The sequence below is a fragment of the Spermophilus citellus genome (genome assembly GCF_964194105.1).
Source record: "Spermophilus citellus genome assembly, chromosome: 16".
NCBI classification, from domain to species: domain Eukaryota; kingdom Metazoa; phylum Chordata; class Mammalia; order Rodentia; family Sciuridae; genus Spermophilus; species Spermophilus citellus.
The window spans coordinates 37,951,601-37,971,747 of NC_138196.1; the positions used below are offsets into that span (position 1 = coordinate 37,951,601).

The 20,147-nt window shown below is 40.4% G+C and overlaps 1 protein-coding gene across 2 annotated transcripts in view; it reads left to right on the forward strand.

The window, feature by feature from the left end:
* Positions 1–20,147, forward strand: part of IKBKB (inhibitor of nuclear factor kappa B kinase subunit beta) — a 49,231-nt gene that overhangs the window by 13,035 nt on the left and 16,049 nt on the right. The window contains exons 5-9 of one of the 2 annotated variants that reach the window (XM_081269254.1): positions 1,711–1,780; positions 11,487–11,575; positions 12,585–12,674; positions 14,782–14,906; positions 18,731–18,838. In XM_081269254.1, the coding sequence (XP_081125380.1) occupies positions 1,711–1,780; positions 11,487–11,575; positions 12,585–12,674; positions 14,782–14,906; positions 18,731–18,838 (482 nt within the window). The other variant, XM_081269255.1, reaches the window with a different exon arrangement.

Here is a 20,147-nt window from a genome sequence, read left to right on the forward strand (position 1 = left end):
GAGGAAGGGATGCACATTCATGTGTTCTGTCTATACATGGAAGTTTCCCAGACTCACATCATGTGCTATTCTCATTCTTCTGGGCATTTCTGCCTTATTTTTTTTAAAGGAAAGTTTCCATGAGGGTTGATCTATGTGAGGAACTTTCTCCAGCCATGGGAGGTGGGCATGCCCTGGGAATGGTGAACTGTCTGGCAGGATATGAATACAGTCACTGGCATGGTCCAGGAGTGGCCAGTGAGAAATGGGGATGTGACAGTGCTTTGATTTTTCCACCCTGTTTTTCTAACCTTTTGACAATCATCCAGTTACTAACTGCAGCTGTGTGGAGATAAAACCTTGTTGTTATAATTGAATAGAGAATTCCTAGCGGACAGGTGTGGGCAGTAGGTGACTATGGCCAGATTACCAAGGACTCTTGAAGTGGAGCAGGGTATTTTTCACTGGTCTTCTAGGCAACAAAGAGCCAATGAAGGAAGAAGATGATGAAAATTCCAATATGACTCCCCTGGGTTGCAGGATGATCTCTGGGGAGGCAGAGGCCTCAGTTCTTGCTGTTACCTGGAGTGTGGCACTGTGGGGAGGGCCCTGTTGCTTAGAGTTCTTGTCATCTGTTATTTCTTTTGTTCTCCAAATAAGAGCCTGTCTTTCCCTCCTCTAAAAAGTTCAAAATCTACATTCATGGACACAAACAAACTTGGCCAGCCATGCCAAAGTCAGAATTGATTTAACAAGTTAAGTCAGCCAGGCATAGTGATGCACACCTGTAGTCCCAGCTAATTTAGAGGCTGAGGCAGGAGGATTACTGAGCTCAGGAGTTCCAGACCAGCCTGGGCAACATAGCAAAATTCTGCCTCAAAAAACAAAGCAAACAAACAACAACAACAACAACAACAACAACAAAAAAACCAGAAGAGTGAAGACTGTATGCCATATAGGTAAATAGTCCTTGGAATATTCAGGAATATTAATATTAATTAGTGACCATACTCCCTAGTTGGGAGGTTACTTTCTCCATTGTTTTGAGACCAACTTCCAGCACACATGGAGCCCCTTGATAAGTCAAGTGGCCAGTTGGGCAAAGGGTAAGTGCTCAGGCTCAAGCACCAGGTGGCTTGCCTGCGCCTTCTAGCCCTGCCCTCTGATAGCTGCCTGAACTGATGGATATTGGAATCCTTTAGTCTCAGTGTCCTCATCTCTGAAATGGAAACTCTAGTAGTGCTTACCTAAGCAGAAGCTGTGAGGATTCAATGAGATAATGCAGGTAAAGCCTTAGTGAGCTCATGTAGTAAGTGCACATTAACTATTTCTTGCTGTCATCACCATGTGGCAAGGCAATGTCAGGGAAGTGGTCAGAGGGTGGTTTTCAGTGAATGCCTTCCCAGCCTGGCCAGCTGAGCTGAGTTTAAATTCTGGCCTGCTTCCCTCAGGACTACAGCAACAGGTGAGACCAAAAGTTCCTCATCTTAGAATGACTCAGACACCCCACCCCACCCTCATCAGGGCCAGTGCTGTGTATGCACGAGAGCCTCTGGGGGTGTTGCCTCCTCCAGCTCCTCCTTGGACCATTCTGCCAACTTTGCTGCTCAGCCTCCCTCAAAAGCAGGTCCCCAAAGCCAAGGGCCTGGCTTTGACACTGGTATGCTACTGTGGGGCTGATTGGTAATTTGTGACCACTCACACTGAAGCTGCTTCTCAACTTCTTGGCAGTACCTGAACCAATTCGAGAACTGCTGTGGCCTGCGAGAAGGAGCCATCCTCACCCTGCTGAGTGACATTGGTAAATCCCTTCCCTGGAAGTCAGGCTGAGGCCTTCAGGTAGAATGTAGTACCTCTGTGAGTCCTTGCAGAGCACAGAGGGGAGACATTTCAGTTCTTTGGTTTTGACAGAGGGTTGGATGGGGTCATGGTGGGGCCCCAGTGGAATGGGGAGGTAAACAGGGACTAGTCAGGCAGGCACTGAACTCAAATAGATTTCCCTTCCTTCCTGACTAAGTCATGGAGTGAATTATGGTGCATATAGAGCAACAGATTTCCTTTCCCATTAAAAAACTCCACTCCCTACTTTCCTGGAATGGTAAGGGATGGAATACGTTGTCATTTGAATGAATTTCATCCGTTGGCAGTGAATTTTTCCACTTCCACATTGATGGTTTTTTGCCAGCCGCTGGCATTAGAAAAACTACCCTTGTTTAATCGTTTGGTACTGTCAGTGTCCTCAGATGAGGGTGTCTGTGGCATTCTCTGAGAAGTCCAGGCTGGCTTTGGAGACAACAGTCACCTCAGCCTGCAGAGGTCACATGCCGTCTCCCACGCCTTGGCTCTGGCCTAGGAAAACAGGCACCAGAAGTGCCACAGAGACTTTCTCAGGTCCTTTTTTAAAACTTAAAAAAAAAAAAATCCAACAATATCCAAGGTTGTTAGTACATATTGATAGTTTGAGATCCTAAGGATCAGAATCTATTTTTGAATATGACTTCATTTTCATTCCCCCTTTATCTCAACCTTTTGAAGCTGTACATTTTATTTAAGTTTTTTTCTTGCAAATTGTCAAAAAAAGAAAAGTTACAAGAGTAGTGTAGTGAAACTCACACACCCTTTCCTTAGATTCACCCATCATCAGCATTTTGCCACATTGGTGAAGCTGTGTTCTCCAACCCTTGAGCTGGCTTCTTGAGCTGGCCTCTAGTCTCTATCGGTCACTTGGCCTTGTTAGTGTGAGTCCACCTCCCTTACTCTGCTTCTTTGGACAGAGGGTGAAGGGACAGTGGGGAATCAGTTAATGAAGTCTGAGATCCAATAATCTGAATCCTTCTCCCTCTATATGTGGTGTCTTTTCCCTTTGGGTGGAGTTCACATGGAGGGCAAGCTGACATTATATCAGTCTTATCTGACTTGACTGGGCAGTCACCATTGGCCTCACTGATTTCTCTGTCTGTGGACCTTCGTGTGTCTGCAGGAAGGGCCCTCACTATTTACCTAGACCATCTAATCTAGAGGTCAAGGATTTCACTTGATTTATTGACTCCTTGCAGCATGGCTTGCTCATCCAGATTATTTATGTTTAGCAAGTAGTTATTTAGAAAGTCTTTAAATTATTAGCTCAAGTAGCCATATCTGTCTTCTGCCATTTTACTTTCCTAAGTAGTTATCTACTGATATTAATAACACCTCTACTGGTTGCAGATTTTTTTTCACCTGGGTATATTTTGAATCCTCTTACCATTAACTTGTGTGGTAACTTTTGTATTATACAATTTGCCCACACAGATGTAAGTTATATGTGAATCAGAATAATGAAGATAGGTGAGCTTTAAAGTGCTTATGTGGTACAGCTCAGCTCTCCTATATGAAATAGGGGATTTAATTCTTTAAGTCACTGATTCTCTCTTGTTTCTATTTATAACCCCAAGTTGGAAATATTTAGGCTCTGAAGAACTTTTACACTAGAATTAAACTACTTTTTGTGGGGAGTGCTGGGGATGGAACCCAAGTCCCATCCTAAGCATGTATTCTACCATTGAGCTATACCCCAAGTCCTGAATTAAATTTCTTATAGGCAGAAACCTGAGTAACTGCTTTAGCACCAGCTTCTAGAAGAGTATACTTTGTATATATCATCTTCTCTATCAATATTTATCAAATGAATGAAATAAACCCTAAAGGAAATTAACACAAAAAAAGAACTTAGTTTTGCAAAAACCTGATGCCCACATATTATCCTTAAACCAGCTCTTCCACTTACTAGCAGTATGACCTGGGGTGTGTTACTTAATTTTTCAGAATGTGTGATTTATTAGTTATCAATTAGAAATGTGACTAACTTCATTAGAATTGTTATAAGGATAAAATGAGATGGTATACCCAAAGCTCATAGCACAACATTCTTTTCCTAGCAGAATGTACAGTTAGCTGTTCCTTACTCATTTCCTTCCTACTCTGGATTTGTATTTATGGTTCCCTTTTTGAAAAATGTCAGATCCTAATTTGGGTTGTGACCTGAGTTTGGATCTAGCAAACCTGACAGGTGATTGTGTCATGAGACTTTTTTTCCTGGAAATGGCTGACCTTCTCCAGATCCATTCCTATCTCAGTCAGCTTTTGGATGCAGTCACATCCCTTGATTTCGTGGTTACACTAATAAACTTGTAATTCATTTTTATTTGCATTTCTGATTTGTATACGGGACCCATTAGATTTATTTCATTTGCAGCGATCTCATGACTGAGTCAAAGTTCAAAAGCTTTACTTGGAGCAGCTAATCTAACATAACTCTTTTGTATTTTGAAACATTTCCTGAGCATATTTTGTTCTAGTTTGTTCCAAGTGTTGGCCCACGTTTCCTATGTTGGAGTTGCCACTGCTGTTCCTTTCCCTGTTGACTTCAGATAAGTGTCAGAGCCACACCCTTGTCTGCAAGGTCCAGATTTATTGCCTTCTCTTCAGGGTTAAGCTTATTTGCTTCTAATTTCTTCTGTACCCCTGCCCTCCCTAGAGTAGCATCAAGATAATGGACATAGGTAGAATTTTTCCACTGAACTTTACATTGACAAGATAATACTGCAGAATACACATGAGGAAATTAGGCAAGCACATGGGAGCCCGCCACTTCCAGTGCTAGGGCAAGCTTGCTAACCATTGCCCTTACACTGGCAAGAGATGTGGGGGCAGGTGTGGAGCAGCCAGAAATTATTTGGCCTTCTACACAACTTGATCCTAAAATAGATCAAGGAAGTCAAATGCAAGTGGACTGTAAATTAACATCTTGCTCATTATCCTTTGGAAAACATTGGACTGTGTTTCCTTCTACCAGTGGAGGAAGAAACTGATGAGCAGTCAAAACAGAGGGTCAGACAGCAAGCACTCCCTTGTACCAGGGGTTAGGGGGATCCTGCCCATGCTGAGGCCAGCTGGGCAGTCTGGACCCCTTTGTGTGATTGTCATGGCCTTTTTGGTTCTTACGTTAGGATTGGTCTCCTTGATTCTCTAGGTGGCTGACTTGCTGTGGTGACTGAATATATTAGTCAGCTTTCTATTACTGTAATGAATACCTGAGGTAATCAACTTATGAAAAGATTCATTTTGTCTCAGTTTTGCAGGTATTCAGACCATGTTTGTTTGGCCCCATTGTTTTGGGCAAGTGGGGCACATCATGGTGGGGAGCATGAGATTAGAAAAAGCTGCTCACCTCACAACCAGGATGCAAAAGAGAAAGAAGAAGAAAAAAGGGTCTGGAGTCCCACTATCCCCTTCAAAAGCACACCTCCAGTCTATCCCCTTCAAAAGCACACCTCCAGTGACCGGAAGACCTGTCACTCATCCTCACTTCTTAAAGGTTCCACCACCTCCTGATAGTGCTAAAGGCTGGAGACCAAGCCTTTAACATATGGATCTTTGGGGGGTCGTTCCAGATCCAAACTATGACACTAACCATCTTGTTCTCCGAGTCTTCAGGAATCCCACCCCACATTATTTGTGCTTCGTTCCCTGCATCACCATCTCCACTTCTGTTGGCAGCTGCTCCTAGATGGCATCCGTATTTCAGTAGTAAAGAGCAGAGAGGGTTCCAGGGAGAACACATGGCTTGAGGGAAGAGAACTCCATTAGGAATCAGAAAACTGGGTGCTCTGTTTAGTGTTTTCCTACCTGTGAATTTTCTTGCTTGTTCTATTGAATGCATCAGTCTGACTCTACTGTTGATTATAACAAAAGATGATTTCATGATCCCAGATCATCTCTATAGAAAGTGTGTCGAAAAGCAAAAATAACCAGATTAATAAATAAATATAATATAATTACAAAAGAGAAGACAGCTGGCTCTCAGTCCTGGGTTTCTCTGCTTTACCAGCTCTTTGACCTTGGGCAAGGCTGGAGACTTTCTGGGTCTGAGGGTCCTCAATTTTAAATGAGGGGTTTGAGTCTCTAAGTGACCTCTGAGGTCCATTACACCCCAGCTATTTCATTTCACTGCTTAGGTAGCTGATCTGCAGAATGATTTTCCCAGACTGTCCTTGAGTTGCCCTCAGCTGTCCCAGCCTGACAGCTTGCCACAGACTCATCTGCATGATCTTTTGCCAGGAGCTTTGTCTTCCTACTTTCTCCTCATTCCTGCTTCATCCCATTCATCCTTCCCCACATGGACCAGTGGCCCATTGATTTCTAGTATTCTGTTTGCCAGGCTGTTCTTGGGTCATCTTTATTAACCATTTCTTTTCTAAAATCTGATTTCTATCCTCAGTCCATATCCATATCTACAGGAATTTCTCTTAGAGTTGATTCCAAATTGAAGTCCTAGACTTCTTCCTTAAACCAGAGCCTTTCCCAGCTTCCACTTTGTTGTGTCACTAGACCCATCTTTCTGTCAGTTTCCCAACATGAGTGTCAGTTTTTAATCTTGCCTCTTCTTAGAATCTTTCCCTACTCTTGCTCCATACCCTCCCATTTAAAAATTCTTCAGTCCATTTAACCTGCCTGTGTTGTATAATCCATTTTCCATGTTACTACTGCCTCCACTAATTCAGTGTCACAGTAAATCACTGTCATGACCTCTTGCTGGCTTCCTTATCCACATTTTGCTAATCTATCATGCCTCTGAAAAGACATTTCATTATACTATTAGCTAATGGCTAATCTTCTTAATCTAGCATTTTCCCCACCCTCTAGAGCCAGCCTACCATATACTTGACTCTCAAAATCCACTTTTTATCCTCCTGCTGACTTTTGTGCATGCTGCCCCTTATTAGGCTTCCGTTTGTATACCTCCCCAAGGGCCCTCAGCCTTTCTGTCTTTGTGGGCAGAGGTTTAGACCTGATATCGCACACACAGTGATTCTTTCACAAGATTCCTCTTCCCTTGTTCCTAACAAGAGACTACAAGTACTTGTTGAAGGACTGAGGAAATGATTTTACACTTTCCTCAGCGCTTGGTGTTGCTGCCTTGCTACCTTGCTGATTAGTCATAGAGCCTGTTTTAGTTGGGAAACCCAGCCAGACTAAATCTTTCTCCATGTGTCCACAGTTGGCCTTCCACTCTGTTTTGTTGGCAAAATCCAGGGACACAAACTGGCTGGCACATATTAGGGACAAAATAAATTTTGATCGAGTGCATGGGCATCCTATTGCCATTCTTAGTCAGTGGCAACTTTTATTTTGGTGACTACCTTTACTTTTTTCTTTTAATCTCTGTGTCAAGATTTTGATCCATTTGTCTTTCCATTTCTTCCCAGTGGAATGTACTTTAAATAGGTGTTCTGAAGTGAGCTTAGTTATCTCTTGAAACTTGTGGTGTGGTAAGTAGGGATCCATAGACACAACCCTTCTAAAGCTCCTTTCTACATTGAAGTCTAGTGAGTCCAGCTATTCCCTAACTTGGGTTGTTGTCCAGAAAAAATACACAGGCTGTGATTTAGAATTGTGTTTTATCAGTAAGAATCACAGGATAGTCACATTCTTCAGTTATATGTCTGTGTCTGCCTCATAAGCTAAGGGAGCACTGGGGTAAGTCTCTGAATGCCATTCCTGATGAGGATAATAGCTGCTGTTATTTGTAGAAGATTCTTCAACTGGGACTCTTCTTTCTGCAGTGTCCTTTCTAGGACATGCCACAGTGTAGTCTAGTCAACAATTGTTGTGTGTGTGTGTGTGTGTGTGTGTGTGTGTGTGTGTGTTGCTGAGGAATGGATCCAGAGCCTCACACATGCTAGGCAAGTGCTGTACTACAGAGCTACATCCCCAGCCCCTGAGGTATAACATCAAAGTTCACACAGAGCAAGCACTTCTCATAACTTGTTTCTGCTATTAGAACATGAAAAATTAACTCTTGGTTTTTATGCATTGGAGTGATGTAGTTCCCAATTTTTATAAATGTGTACTATCACTATTGCCAGGAGTTTAGAGTTGTTGTTGTTGTTTTTTAATAAACTTCCAGATGCAACACTGTTTTTCTTAAATCTCAATATTGCATTTTTCATCCAATTTAAACCAAGGTTCTCTTGGCTTTAGACAATTTTGATTTATTTCCTGACACTGCTCTTCAGAGGCTGTTTTGTGAAATGTGACTCTGTCTGACTAAACTAAACTCTTTGAAGACCTGTTCTGCAAGAGAAACCATTTAAGAGGTCTTGCTTGTCAGAATTTTTACTGTTTTCAGTTAGACAATGTGTAAATGTGTAAAGAAACTACCTATAACTATACCTGTTAGATTCTTTAATTCTAGACTTTGTTAAGTAAACAGAAATATTTGAGAATAAATGACCACCCTGAAATGAGAACTAAAGTTTGTTATGTACAGTTGCTTAAGCATCAAAATAAACAGTTATTAATAGTCATCAGTGGACCCAGTTGCCATCCCTCTTCACTTAATGAGTGAAGTGTAGAGAATAACATGTTGTCTCATCTGAACTCTTTCTCCTCATTGGGGACTTTTTGAAACACTTCACCTGCTCCCACCCCATGTAATTTGCCTTAAAATGTTACACTTCTGGCTTCAGGGCCTTTGTCTTAGTCTGGCATATGTACTTCCTCAAATTACATGAGTCTCAAGTTTCACATAGTCTGCTTTGGAATAAACTAACCCACACTTTTACATACATTATATCCTGATATTCTTCAACAGCTTGTCACATACCAAAATTTTATTGAATCCATCAGTAAAATTTTAAGTTATTGTGTGATCTTGGTGCCTGCTGGCAGATAGTTCAAGTTTAATAGTAGTGCCATCTCTGACTGTAAGGTTTTGTGGGTGTGGTTATTGGAGTTTTATTATACTTCACTTTGCTTCTTTAATAAAAATAGCAAAATAAAAATGAAAGTGTTGGTAGGAAGTTTTGACTTTTAGAAATTAATGCATTTGAGCTGAGTATGTAGCTCAATGGTAGAGTGCTTGCTTGGCATGCATGAGGCCCTGAGTTCTGCCCCTGGTACTGCCAAAATAAGAAAACAAAGTTGAGACCAAGATAGAGTGGAATTCTTCAGGCACATGGAAAGCAGCACAACTTTGACTTCATTTGGATGGTAATTGTACCTAATCCAATCAGGTTACTATGTCCCTTATGAAAGAAAAGAAAATCAGGAACAAGTATGAAATGTTAAAACTATGTTCAAAGACTGGATTTAAAAGGGTATATAATTAGCAACTTTGCAGTATGGCTTAATGTCCTGAGCTAAAACCCACCTAATAAAATGTAGTTCCATTGTTGAGCTCTCTCATTTTGCCTTTCAAGTGCATTTTTAGGCAATGTTCAGGTGAAAGTCGTCACAGAGCATGCTGATCACTTGGTTTTTGTGGAGGCTTTCTCCTCTCTGCACAGTGCTCCCTCCTGATGCAAATAGACAGGACCAGCCACCTATTCTGCAAGGCTGCCTACTTCTCCACGGCTGTATTCTCAGTCTGACCCAAAGAGAGTTTATGTGTGTTTTTGTGTGTGTGCTTATATGGGCATGGGAGTGTTTAAGCATGTGTGTGGTGGCATAAAGAGGGCTTGTTTTTAAACTTCTCTTAATGTTGCTGTTGCTTTTGCTTTTTACTCTCATAAAAAAAAAAAAACAGGTCATAACCATTCACTTGGCAGTACATCATTGACATCCCTCTGAGTCAGAAACTATAAACTTAAATTACTTTAAAAGAGTTGCCAGTTGTACTGTGGATCTACCATAATCAGCCATTCCCTGATTGTTGACTTTCACTTTATTTCTAGTATTTGGACTTTGTTTATAATATCTTTGTCGTAAACTTTCAAAACTTTTTAATGTTATTTATGCTTTTATCTTTATACCATGTAGTTTTCCTCACATAAGACTACTTTTTTGCTAATTGCACTCCATGATGTTTTTGTTTTTGTTGCTAATGTGAAAGAGATTTTTTTTTCTCCTTTTCAACTAGATAAGCTAACAGGGAGGGCAGCTATTGATTTGTATACACTTGTTTTGTTTCCAGCCAACTAGATTCTGACTAAATTCTTTCCATTTTTTAGTCTTTTGAGTTTTCTATGCATATTTATCATATCATCTCAAATAGGGATAATTTTATCTCTTTCCGATACTCATTCCATTTTTCTCTTCCCTAGTTAGTCTCTAGTTAGCTAGGACTTCTGTTAAAGTTGATTAAACCTCTCTTACAGGTAAAAATCACTTCTTCTTGGATCTCTGTTGCTCTGTGCCATGGCCCTCCTTGTGTAATATCCCATTTCTTCTTCACAGCAGAAGCTGTGTGTGTCAAATGACCTCATAGGCAGTTTTCTATGGGCTCACTTTCTACATAAATTCTTAGATTTGGAACTGTGTCCTTTGTTTTATCCCCTGCAGAACCTTCCAGAGAACTAGGCACAGTTTATAAATACATGCCGAACTTTCGAAATGTGTTGAAGGTGTTCCTTTTCTGTTCCTCTCAGGCTTCCCAGTATCTTCTTAAAGCCAGCTTCAGCCTCATTAGACTCTAGGTCTTAATGACCATAGTATTCTTTGCCCAAATGACCTTTTTGCTCTCCCTGCAGAGTTTAGATTTTCATACCTCAAGATCAGAGAAGTTCCCCTTAGATTATTTCAGTGTCAGTATCAACTAGAGAACTTGTGATGCTGAGGTGAGCCTGAGAATTTAGCAGGTAATTCAGTTTGAGAATCACTGCTCTAAACTATAATTGGTGACCTCATAGGTGCAAGGCAGAATTAATATTGTCAAAATGGCCATACTACCAAAAGATTTAATGCAATTCCAATTAAAATCCCAACGACATTCCTCACAGAAATAGAAAAATCAATCAGAAAATTCATTTGGGGCTGGGGATGTGGCTCGAGCGGTAGCGCGCTCGCCTGGCATGCATGCGGCCCAGGTTCGATCCTCAGCACCACATACCAACAAAGATGTTGTGTCCGCCGAGAACTAAAAAAAAAATAAATATTAAAAATTCTCTCTCTCTCTCTCTCTCTCTCTCTCTCTCTCCTCTCTCACTCTCTCTTAAAAAAAAAAAAAGAAAAGAAAATTCATTTGGAAAAATAAGATACCCAGATTAGCCAAAGCAATTCTTAGCAAGAAGAGTGAAGTAGGAGGCATCACAATCCCAGACCATAAACTATCCTGCAGAGCTATAGTAACAAAAATGGCATGGTGTTGACACCAAAATAGACATGTAGACCAATGATACAGATTAGGAGACACAAAGAATTGTTTTTTTCTTAAAGTGCAGGGGAATGAATCCAAGGCTTTGTGCATGCTAGTCAAGTGCTCTACCATTGAGCTCCTCTTCAGCCCCTTGGAATTTTTGCATGAACAAGCTAAATTTTTGTGGTAGTCGTAAGTTTTGCTCATCTAGCCAGGTTCTCTTCACCCCACCTGAGGAGCATCTGTCCTAGGCCCCTTCCTGCCACAGTGAGTTTGTGCACTAAAAGTTATAGAGTGCATTTCAGGGGCACATTATATAGGATAGGGGATTCTGAAATGAAAAGCATTTCTTAAACTTAATAAAAATTTACTCCCCTTTCCACTCCCTCAGCTTCTGCGCTTAGATACCTTCATGAAAACAGAATCATCCATCGGGATCTAAAACCAGAAAACATCGTTCTTCAGCAAGGAGAGCAAAGAGTGAGTGACCTTCCTGTACTCAGGAAGTCTCAGGGGCTGCCTCAGGGAAGCTGCCTGGTAGAGAAGGAACATGTTTTGTAGGTTTGTTTATATTCACATTTCCTTGAGTCACACTTTGATCCTCTGGCAATACTTTTTTATTTGAAACAAAATTCAGTTCTTACTGGCAGATTGAGGCAAGTTTAAATGGCTCACATTGTTAATTGCCCAAGTTGCAGGATTCTGATAAGGAAAATACTATTTGTTGTCCTACCTCTACTCCCAAACTTTGGGGCTAGTACTTCTTGGAAGTAGACTTATTGTTTTCCATTTGTTTTAAGAGCCTTAAATTTTAATACTAAAATGGAAACCAACTGTAAATTGGTTATCAGTGTGTCTGAGAAAAGACGCTTGGAAATGGCATTTGCCATCTCAAGCCTTGTCCAGCCTGCAGTCCCCCAGAATTCTTGTGACCCTCTTGAATGGCTGCCCTGCTTAGGTATGGTGGTAACCACCATACAGGACTTGATACTGTTGTTGACTGGGCTGATGAAGGGAATATAGCAGCTCAGCTCCAGTTCACTAATCCCTCCTGGTACAACTCTGACAGCATCCTAGACCTGACCCCATGCCTACGACAGGATTCACTTTCATTCCAGGGCATATTCATTCTTGCTGATTTTTCTAAAATTTGAGAACTAAAGTATTTCCTGAGAAGGAGTTTGCCTGATCTCTGACATTAAGAAGTCCAGGTTTAGCAATCTTGAGGGCTGGTCCATGACCAGTTAATTTTGGCCTTTTTGTGATTGGTGGCAGAATGAGGGAGAATATATGCCTAGCATTTTTACAGTGAATGATTTCTCTACCATATTCAGTGCATTCTTCTATGTATCTGGCTTTAGGAATCTAGGATTTAATACTCTCTGGGAATTCTGTAATAATCTCTGCTGTAATGACAAATTATCTGAATCTTTGTAGAAGAACAACACATTCTGATAAGCCTCAGATTTCTCCTCCATTTTTTTTTCAGTTAATACACAAAATTATTGACCTAGGATATGCCAAGGAACTGGATCAGGGCAGTCTTTGTACTTCCTTTGTGGGGACCCTGCAATACCTGGTAAGAAATGGGATTTACATGTTTACTTATCAGTTTCTCTCATGTTTGTAGGGCTCCTTTCCATCCTTACCTGCCTGAACCTAAGTCCTGCCAGATTCATGGATGTTTCCTAGATATATAGAAATTGTCTCGTGAGCTCACAACCATAATCTGCTCAAGTTAGCATATTCTGCCATCAGATGCCCTCCAGAAGGATGTAGTCTTCTTTGATGTCAGAAGGGCTGAGCCAGAGTGCCTTTACACAGAACTGTAACCTCACTGTCCTTAAGTATTTTCCTTACCCTTCTTTATTTTATGTGATCTGAGTTCTGAATTACTCCATTTATTCCAGAATATCGATCCAGTGCAGTCTGTGTGACAGGTGCTATGCTTAGAGCTGGTGATGCAATGGGAAAGAAAATAAGCATTCCTCTGCTCTCCAGGAGCTTAAAATTTAGCAAGAAAGTAGGTGTTAACTTGATATACAGGTAACTAAGAGTTACATTGCATTGAGCCCTACAGAGGAAAACTGTAGGATATCATGGGGGTATATAGGACCTAGCCAAGTCTGGGCCCCAGAGGATGAGTAGATAAGGGCTGGAGATTAAAGGCAAAGGTAGAGGAAGGGGAGATTTGGGCCAAAGGAATAGCACATTGGAAGACCTAAGAGCATGACTGAGACCTAGAGAAGGAAGAGGGAGTCTGAAGTTGATGCTGGGGAGGGAGAGGGAGAGGGATGACAGATCGAGGGCCTGCTAGCTGGTTAAGGGTTTTAAACTATATCCTAAACCCTCTGGAATGACATTAAAGAGCTTTACTTTGGAAAAGGAGCAGACTTTGAAAATACTTACTTTCATTTTGGTGTAGAGAATGGATTGCACTGAACAAGAGAGACAAGCAGTAAGAAGCCTATTTCCACAGGCCCATTCAGAGCTGGTGGTAGCAGTGAGGTGGTAGAGAATAATTAGATAAAAAAGGTTGAAAAGCTAGAGGAGCTTAAATATCTTGCTGTTTTTTAAATAAGAAAGAAGCCATTTGTTCTCTTTTTGCATGTGTTAATATTTCTTTCATGTCCTACCAATTCTACTACTGAACTCTCTCCGTTTCTCACCTGCTCAGTGGAATAGAGGTTTCTTAGTGGTGACTCGTGGGGAGCTGTGATTCGGGCATTTGTATCCATAGAACGTGTACTTATATTTGTCCTGTTGAGTACCTGCAGGAGTCATCAGCTCAGCAGCAGTTAGGGGGATCCTAACAACTGTGACCAGTTGTTCACCTGTGTGAGTTAAAACATCTGTTCATAACCAGAACCAGTGATTGACCCAACCATCCCCAAATCTCTTCTCCTGGCTTGGACTCCCTGACCTTTCTGTATCACATTTCTACCCACATTGTACATAGTTCTGTCTCCCTTGCTCATGAAAGTCCTTTCTGTAATGTCTCTGTCTCCTGATCATTCAATGAACCTTCTGAGGCCAGTTCTGGCCCCACCTGGGCTTTGTTGCCTTCCTGGATCACCCTAACTCTCTCACCTTTGGCAGATGTCAGGCATCTGGCTTTTTCCTGCCTGATTGAAAATATCCCATTCCATTGTGTGGCCACATGTTACTTGGTTCAGGAGATTTCAGTCAGCATTTAATGCATACATTGTTCATTTGGTATACATAACCTGGTATTGTTTTCCTTTGTTTTATGTATTGTATCTTCGAATCTCTACAGAGCACCCATGACTGGGCCCTGCATTGTCTTAGCTTTTCAATAATCCCTTGAAATTCTGCACAGCCCTCATTTTTAAAGGGGAGAAATTAAAGCACATTGAAATGCATAATTGATTTACTCTGATCTACCAAATATAACCCCTCAGGGCCCTGACTCCTTAGCTGTTCTCTCAGCATTTAATGAGAGTATGTGATGTACAGGAAAACCTTAGGTACCACCAGCTAGACCACCATCCTCAGGTAGTTACCTCCTCACCCTTGAGTGGATGTGCTAGAACCCCTGGGATGGAGCCAGGAAAGATGGGGGTTGTGGGGGGGTGGGGCATGATTAGATGAGTTGCTTGTACCTTTTGCTGTGGCTTCTAAGAAGAGAGGGCAGCTCAGGTGTGCTTCATCTTGTGTTGTTGCAGGCCCCGGAACTGCTAGAGCAGCAGAAGTACACGGTAACTGTGGACTACTGGAGCTTTGGCACCTTGGCCTTTGAGTGCATCACAGGCTTCCGGCCTTTCCTCCCTAACTGGCAGCCTGTACAGTGGTGAGTGAGAGCCTGGGCAGGGAAGGCTGCCTAGTAGATGGAGTTACCCCTGGCTCTGTTCATCTCTTTCACTTTGTCCCCAATTCACTGGTTGCCCCAGAGCTGAGCCTGAGAGGTCTGTGCTTGATCTTCTGAGAGGAAAGCCCATTAGCAAATAGCATATGGGCATTTCAAACTCCACAAATCTAGAAAAATGGGTGGTTGTTAAGAAACCTCTTTAAATTTAATACTATGTGAGTGCTACTTGTTCTGTGTTCAGCAGTAACAAGTCAGCCTCTTTGTCCACTGTTAAGTGAATTGTGTACTTAAAATGCTATACATTAGTAAAAAATAAAGGATACCTGCACATTACATGTGAGGAAATATTTACATGAAAATTTAGTGTTGACAAATTTTAGTGCACCTTAATATACATTTTTATTTTTTTTCTTTTAAAGAGATCAAATCTCACTATGTTGCCAGACTGACCCTGAGCTCCTGGGCTCAAGTACTCCCCTGTGTAAGCCTCCCAAGTAAATGAGACTAAAGGTGTGTACCACCATGCTTGGCCTGAATATAAACTTTTGTTTTAAAAGTATAAGAAAGTCAGGCTGAGGTTGTGGCTTAGCGGTAGAATGCTCACCTAGCACGTGCAAGGCCCTGGGTTCGATTCTCAACACCACATAAAAATAAAGATGTTGAGTCAAACTACAACTAAAAAATAAATATTTTTTTTAAAAAGTATAAGAAAGTGGCTTTAACTGTGAATCTAATAAATTATTTTTTACTTATCAGTTAAAATAACTTCAAGTGCTGGAGGGAAAAGAAAAAAAAGGTTAATCATTACTAAAATACATGATTTAAAAATTAACATTCCCCCCAGTCAAGTAGCTTTCACTGAAAATTACTTCTTGAGAAGCCACACACTAATTCAAATGATGCTGTTGTTTCTCAAAAAGTTTTTATTTCAAGTTTTTTTTTGGTTTGTTTTAAGCAGTAATAAGTTAGCATGGTTCAAACTTCAAAAGTATGAAAGAGTATGTACTCAAAAGTCATCTCATACCAGTCTCCAACCACCTGGTCCCCTCCCCACAGGCACCTGATACCATTTGGTTTTGTTTACTTCTGAGGATGTTTTTAGAACCTCTCAACCAAAGTGACTGATATTTATTTGTTCAATTTTGCATTTGTCCCCTTTTTCTGCACCACTGGTGGCATAATTTGAACACTTTCCTCTGTGTGCCTTTAAAACGTTTTACTCTGTAACAAAGTTTCCTTCAAAGCCAATTTATCTACATCTTAAAAAAATCCTTGTCTTGAGCCTAAATAGTCTGCCCAGTTTGATTACTTCAGATAAATTTTGTTTTATTTTTGTAATTTTGAAAGATACAGATACAATTTTTAAAAATAAACAACTATAATCAGACAGTCTGGGAATAACTGCTATGAACATTTGTGTATCTTCAGTGTGTGCATGTGTTTTATAATTTTTAAAAATAAGTTATTATACATACTCTGATATACCTTGCTTTTCAAACTAATATTGAACCTACTTTATATTTTTCCATGTTGTTTGAATGTCCGTTTGGTGTTCCATTGAGTGTCTGGCTGCATTGTAGTTTATTTAACTTGTGCTCTGTTGTTGGAAGCTTGGGTGGTTTATAATTTTTACTTCTTAAAATAAAACCAAGAATAACATCCTTGTAGTTATTTCTTTAGGATAACATCCTCATAGTTATTTCTTTAGGATAAATTCGTAGGAATGGAATTAACAGATCAAAGAGTATGCACGTTTTAAAGGCTTTGATGTGTATTACACTGCTTGCCAAAAAGGTTATTTAAATACTTACTTCCGTCAGGAATACACAAAGCTGCCTCTTTCTCCACACCATTGCCGTTGGCTGTTGTCATCTTTCTAAATATCTTTTTGGAAATAGTAAAGACATTAACTTTTCAAAGGACAAGTGTTTACATCATGAGAATATTTATTGATGAGAATAAAGTGTAACCTCTGAAATGAGTTCTAGAAGAGAGGTTTTTTGTGATGGCAACCCAAGTCAATTCTGTATTTGTATCCCAGACACTGGTAATGTAAAGAGGACGGAGGTGAAGTCCCTTCACTGGAGGAGTCTGGCAAAGTGGCAAAATATGCCCTCCTGTGGTGACTTACGGAGAAAACTTTTTTTTTAGCTGCATAGATTCTGGAATATTAGAGAATTTCATAACTGTAGTCACATTTTAACTGTAACCATCATGAAAAAAGTTTGAAATTATTTGTGTATCTATAGTGGTTTTAATCAATCAAGGGATTATTGCATTTCTTCAATTTAGATGTTGAACTTTTCCATTATTTATAACAAGATGAGTTAGAGTCCATTAGAACTGTAGGAACAATATTTTTTATATTTATTTTTTAGTTTTTTAGGTGGACACAATATCTTTATTTTACATTTATGTGGTGCTGAGAATCGAACCCAGTGCCTCACGCATGTTAGGCGAGCACACTACCACTTGAGCCACATCCCCAGTCCAGGAACAAATGTTTTTGAAAATATATCTCTAACTGCTCAGCACCTTCACAGTTAAATCTATTGTCTACAGAATCTTCTTCCTAGAACTACCCTCATCAGTACTGGAAGGCCAGGTGGCCATAGTAATTTCAGAACAGGAGCAATTTTGAAATATATTTTAGGATCTGCCTAAAACATAATTTTCCATTTAGTGTGTTCTTTTGTAATTTTCTATTGATAGACAGTTTTCTGTAGGAGGACCATCCTACTTCAATTAGAAAGAGAGAGGGCCTCTGATTTCTACCTATCATAGTTTCTGCCAGATGTGGAAACTCCAAGACTCTGCCAGACACCAACTATTCTGGATCTCATGCATGCTCCTGATAGGCCAGTTCACTGAATTGTTCAGGACAATAGCATTTTTAATTTGAATTTCTCAGGAGTTTCAGGAAAAGATGTATTTGTATATTTAGGCAGAGTATAAATTACACCAGTAATTTTCAGACCCTAATTCTGCCATTCTAGTTGTGTGACCTCAGATAGATCACTTCATCTTCATCTCCTTATCACTAAGTGTTGGACTAAAAATGATATCACCACATGAGCAACTAAGGAAACAATGACAAACTACATAGTTATCTATAAAGTTGAAATATAAGGTATTTTTGTTACCATGAAGGATTGAAGCCAGTTGGTTTTAAATTTCTTTCCTTCAAATACTACTTCAGATATCCCAAGAGGTTCCATAGATTGGGAAATGTAAAAGTTCATTTCTCCATAGAAAAAAATATTTAGCAATACACATTTAAAGGGAAGTATATACATATGTGCATGTATTGCACATCTCATCTAAATGTGACCTGCATTTGGTAATCTTGATTTGGAAGTCCTAATTTTATCCTGTATCAAACATGAGAACTTACATTGGGTGGAATGGAAAGTAGAGAAAATGAAAAGCAAGAGCCAAGAATGAGAGTTCTGCTGTCTGTAGAACTCAGGGCACAAGATGGTGAATAACCACTAGAGGCTATCCTTTAAAAACTCGCTCAGGTAGTACTGACCATTCTTGTAATGTGGTGCTGCGTATTGAAATAGGGTCTTGCACATGCATGCTGAGTACATGCTCTACCACTGAGCTACACCTCCCCTACCCTACTACTAACCATTCTTAAATGAAGAAACCAACCTACCAGGATACCAATCATTTTTCCAAAATATTAAATATCCATCTGGAGTTACAAGTCATCTGTATAGTTGTAAAATGATGTTACAAATATTAAATGGCTCTTGAGGCCACTGAGTAACTTGAGGGAAATGATAATGGCATACTTGCAGGCACTCAAAAGTCCGGCAGAAGAGTGAGATGGATATTGTTGTTAGTGAAGACTTGAATGGAGCAGTGAAGTTTTCAAGCTCATTACCCTACCCCAATAATCTTAACAGGTAAGGTACCATGGTAATTTACTACATATCTTCCTTTTTTCAGAAATACAAGTTCAAGATAACATCTGATAACTTTGAAACAGACTACCCTGTGACTAAGAACTTGACATAATCTATCTCAATCTTAAACAGGGTGAAGTCCCATCCCTCACCTCCCTCGAAATCATCTTTTCTCTTTCTTTCTTGTTCATTTCTTGTAATTATATATAAGATAAAGCTCACGAAGAACTCAATATAATTACTTCCATAGTAAGTCTTTTAAGGGGAGCAGATTGTACCTTATTTCTCTTTGCACTCCTCATCTGTCCTAATGCTGTGTTAAGAGTCAACAAATCCTTATAGTTTGAATGGCATTCCAGTCTAATCCAGTCAGAATATAGCAGTTAATTAAGTTATCAGAATTGTTTCATAATACAAAGGAAAGTTACAAGGTATGGGGAATGATGACCGTGAGCATTTAGAGGTATGGTGTGCAGTAGAGTTATGTGGGGTGATTTTGGATGTGCTGGGAGGATGTATATGCTATGAACAGATGAAAAGGTTGGAGGAAAGAAGTTCAGAGGGGAGACTGGGGTGAGCAAAGGCACTTTGGGGAGGCCATGAGTAGCTGTGTAGGTCTCAGGGGAGGGCTTGAGTGCATCTAGGAAGCAGGTGCTGGGGGTCCAGGACAAGGAGTTTGAATTTTGTCATGGACACCTACCAGATGCTAAATCCAGCAGTGTGGGGGCTAGGTTTTGGGGTGGGCTAGTGATTACTTACAAACCACTCCCTCCCTGGCTGTCCAGTGCTACAGATGGAACCCAGAGCCTCATACATGGTAGGCAAGCACTGTGCCACTAAGCCACACCCAGGCCTAAAATGCATTCTTTTAAAAAGTTTTTTTTTAGATATAGATGGACACAATATCATTTGTTTATTTATTATTTATTTTAATGTGGTGCTGAAGATTGAGCTCAGTGCCTCACACATGCCAGGCAAGCGCTCTACTACTGAGCCACAACCCCAGCCCCCTAAAGTACATTTTAAAAACTTCACAGATCATTGTTCACAGGTCATTCACAGGTAGCCAGTCGGAAATGTGTACTGGTCCATGAATTGGAAATCCCTGATTTAGGGGAACTGTGTTCGCAGGTCAAGAGAGAAGGGATGACACATGAATGATTAAATTGGTTGGAAGCACTTAGGGTTTTCTCTCTCAGATTAGTCCATTTCATTTTCAATAACCATTTATTGGTTGCCACCCATGTGCATAATGACAAGACATATGCAGGGTCAAACTTTTAAATTTACACATAAAGGCAGCCTGAGA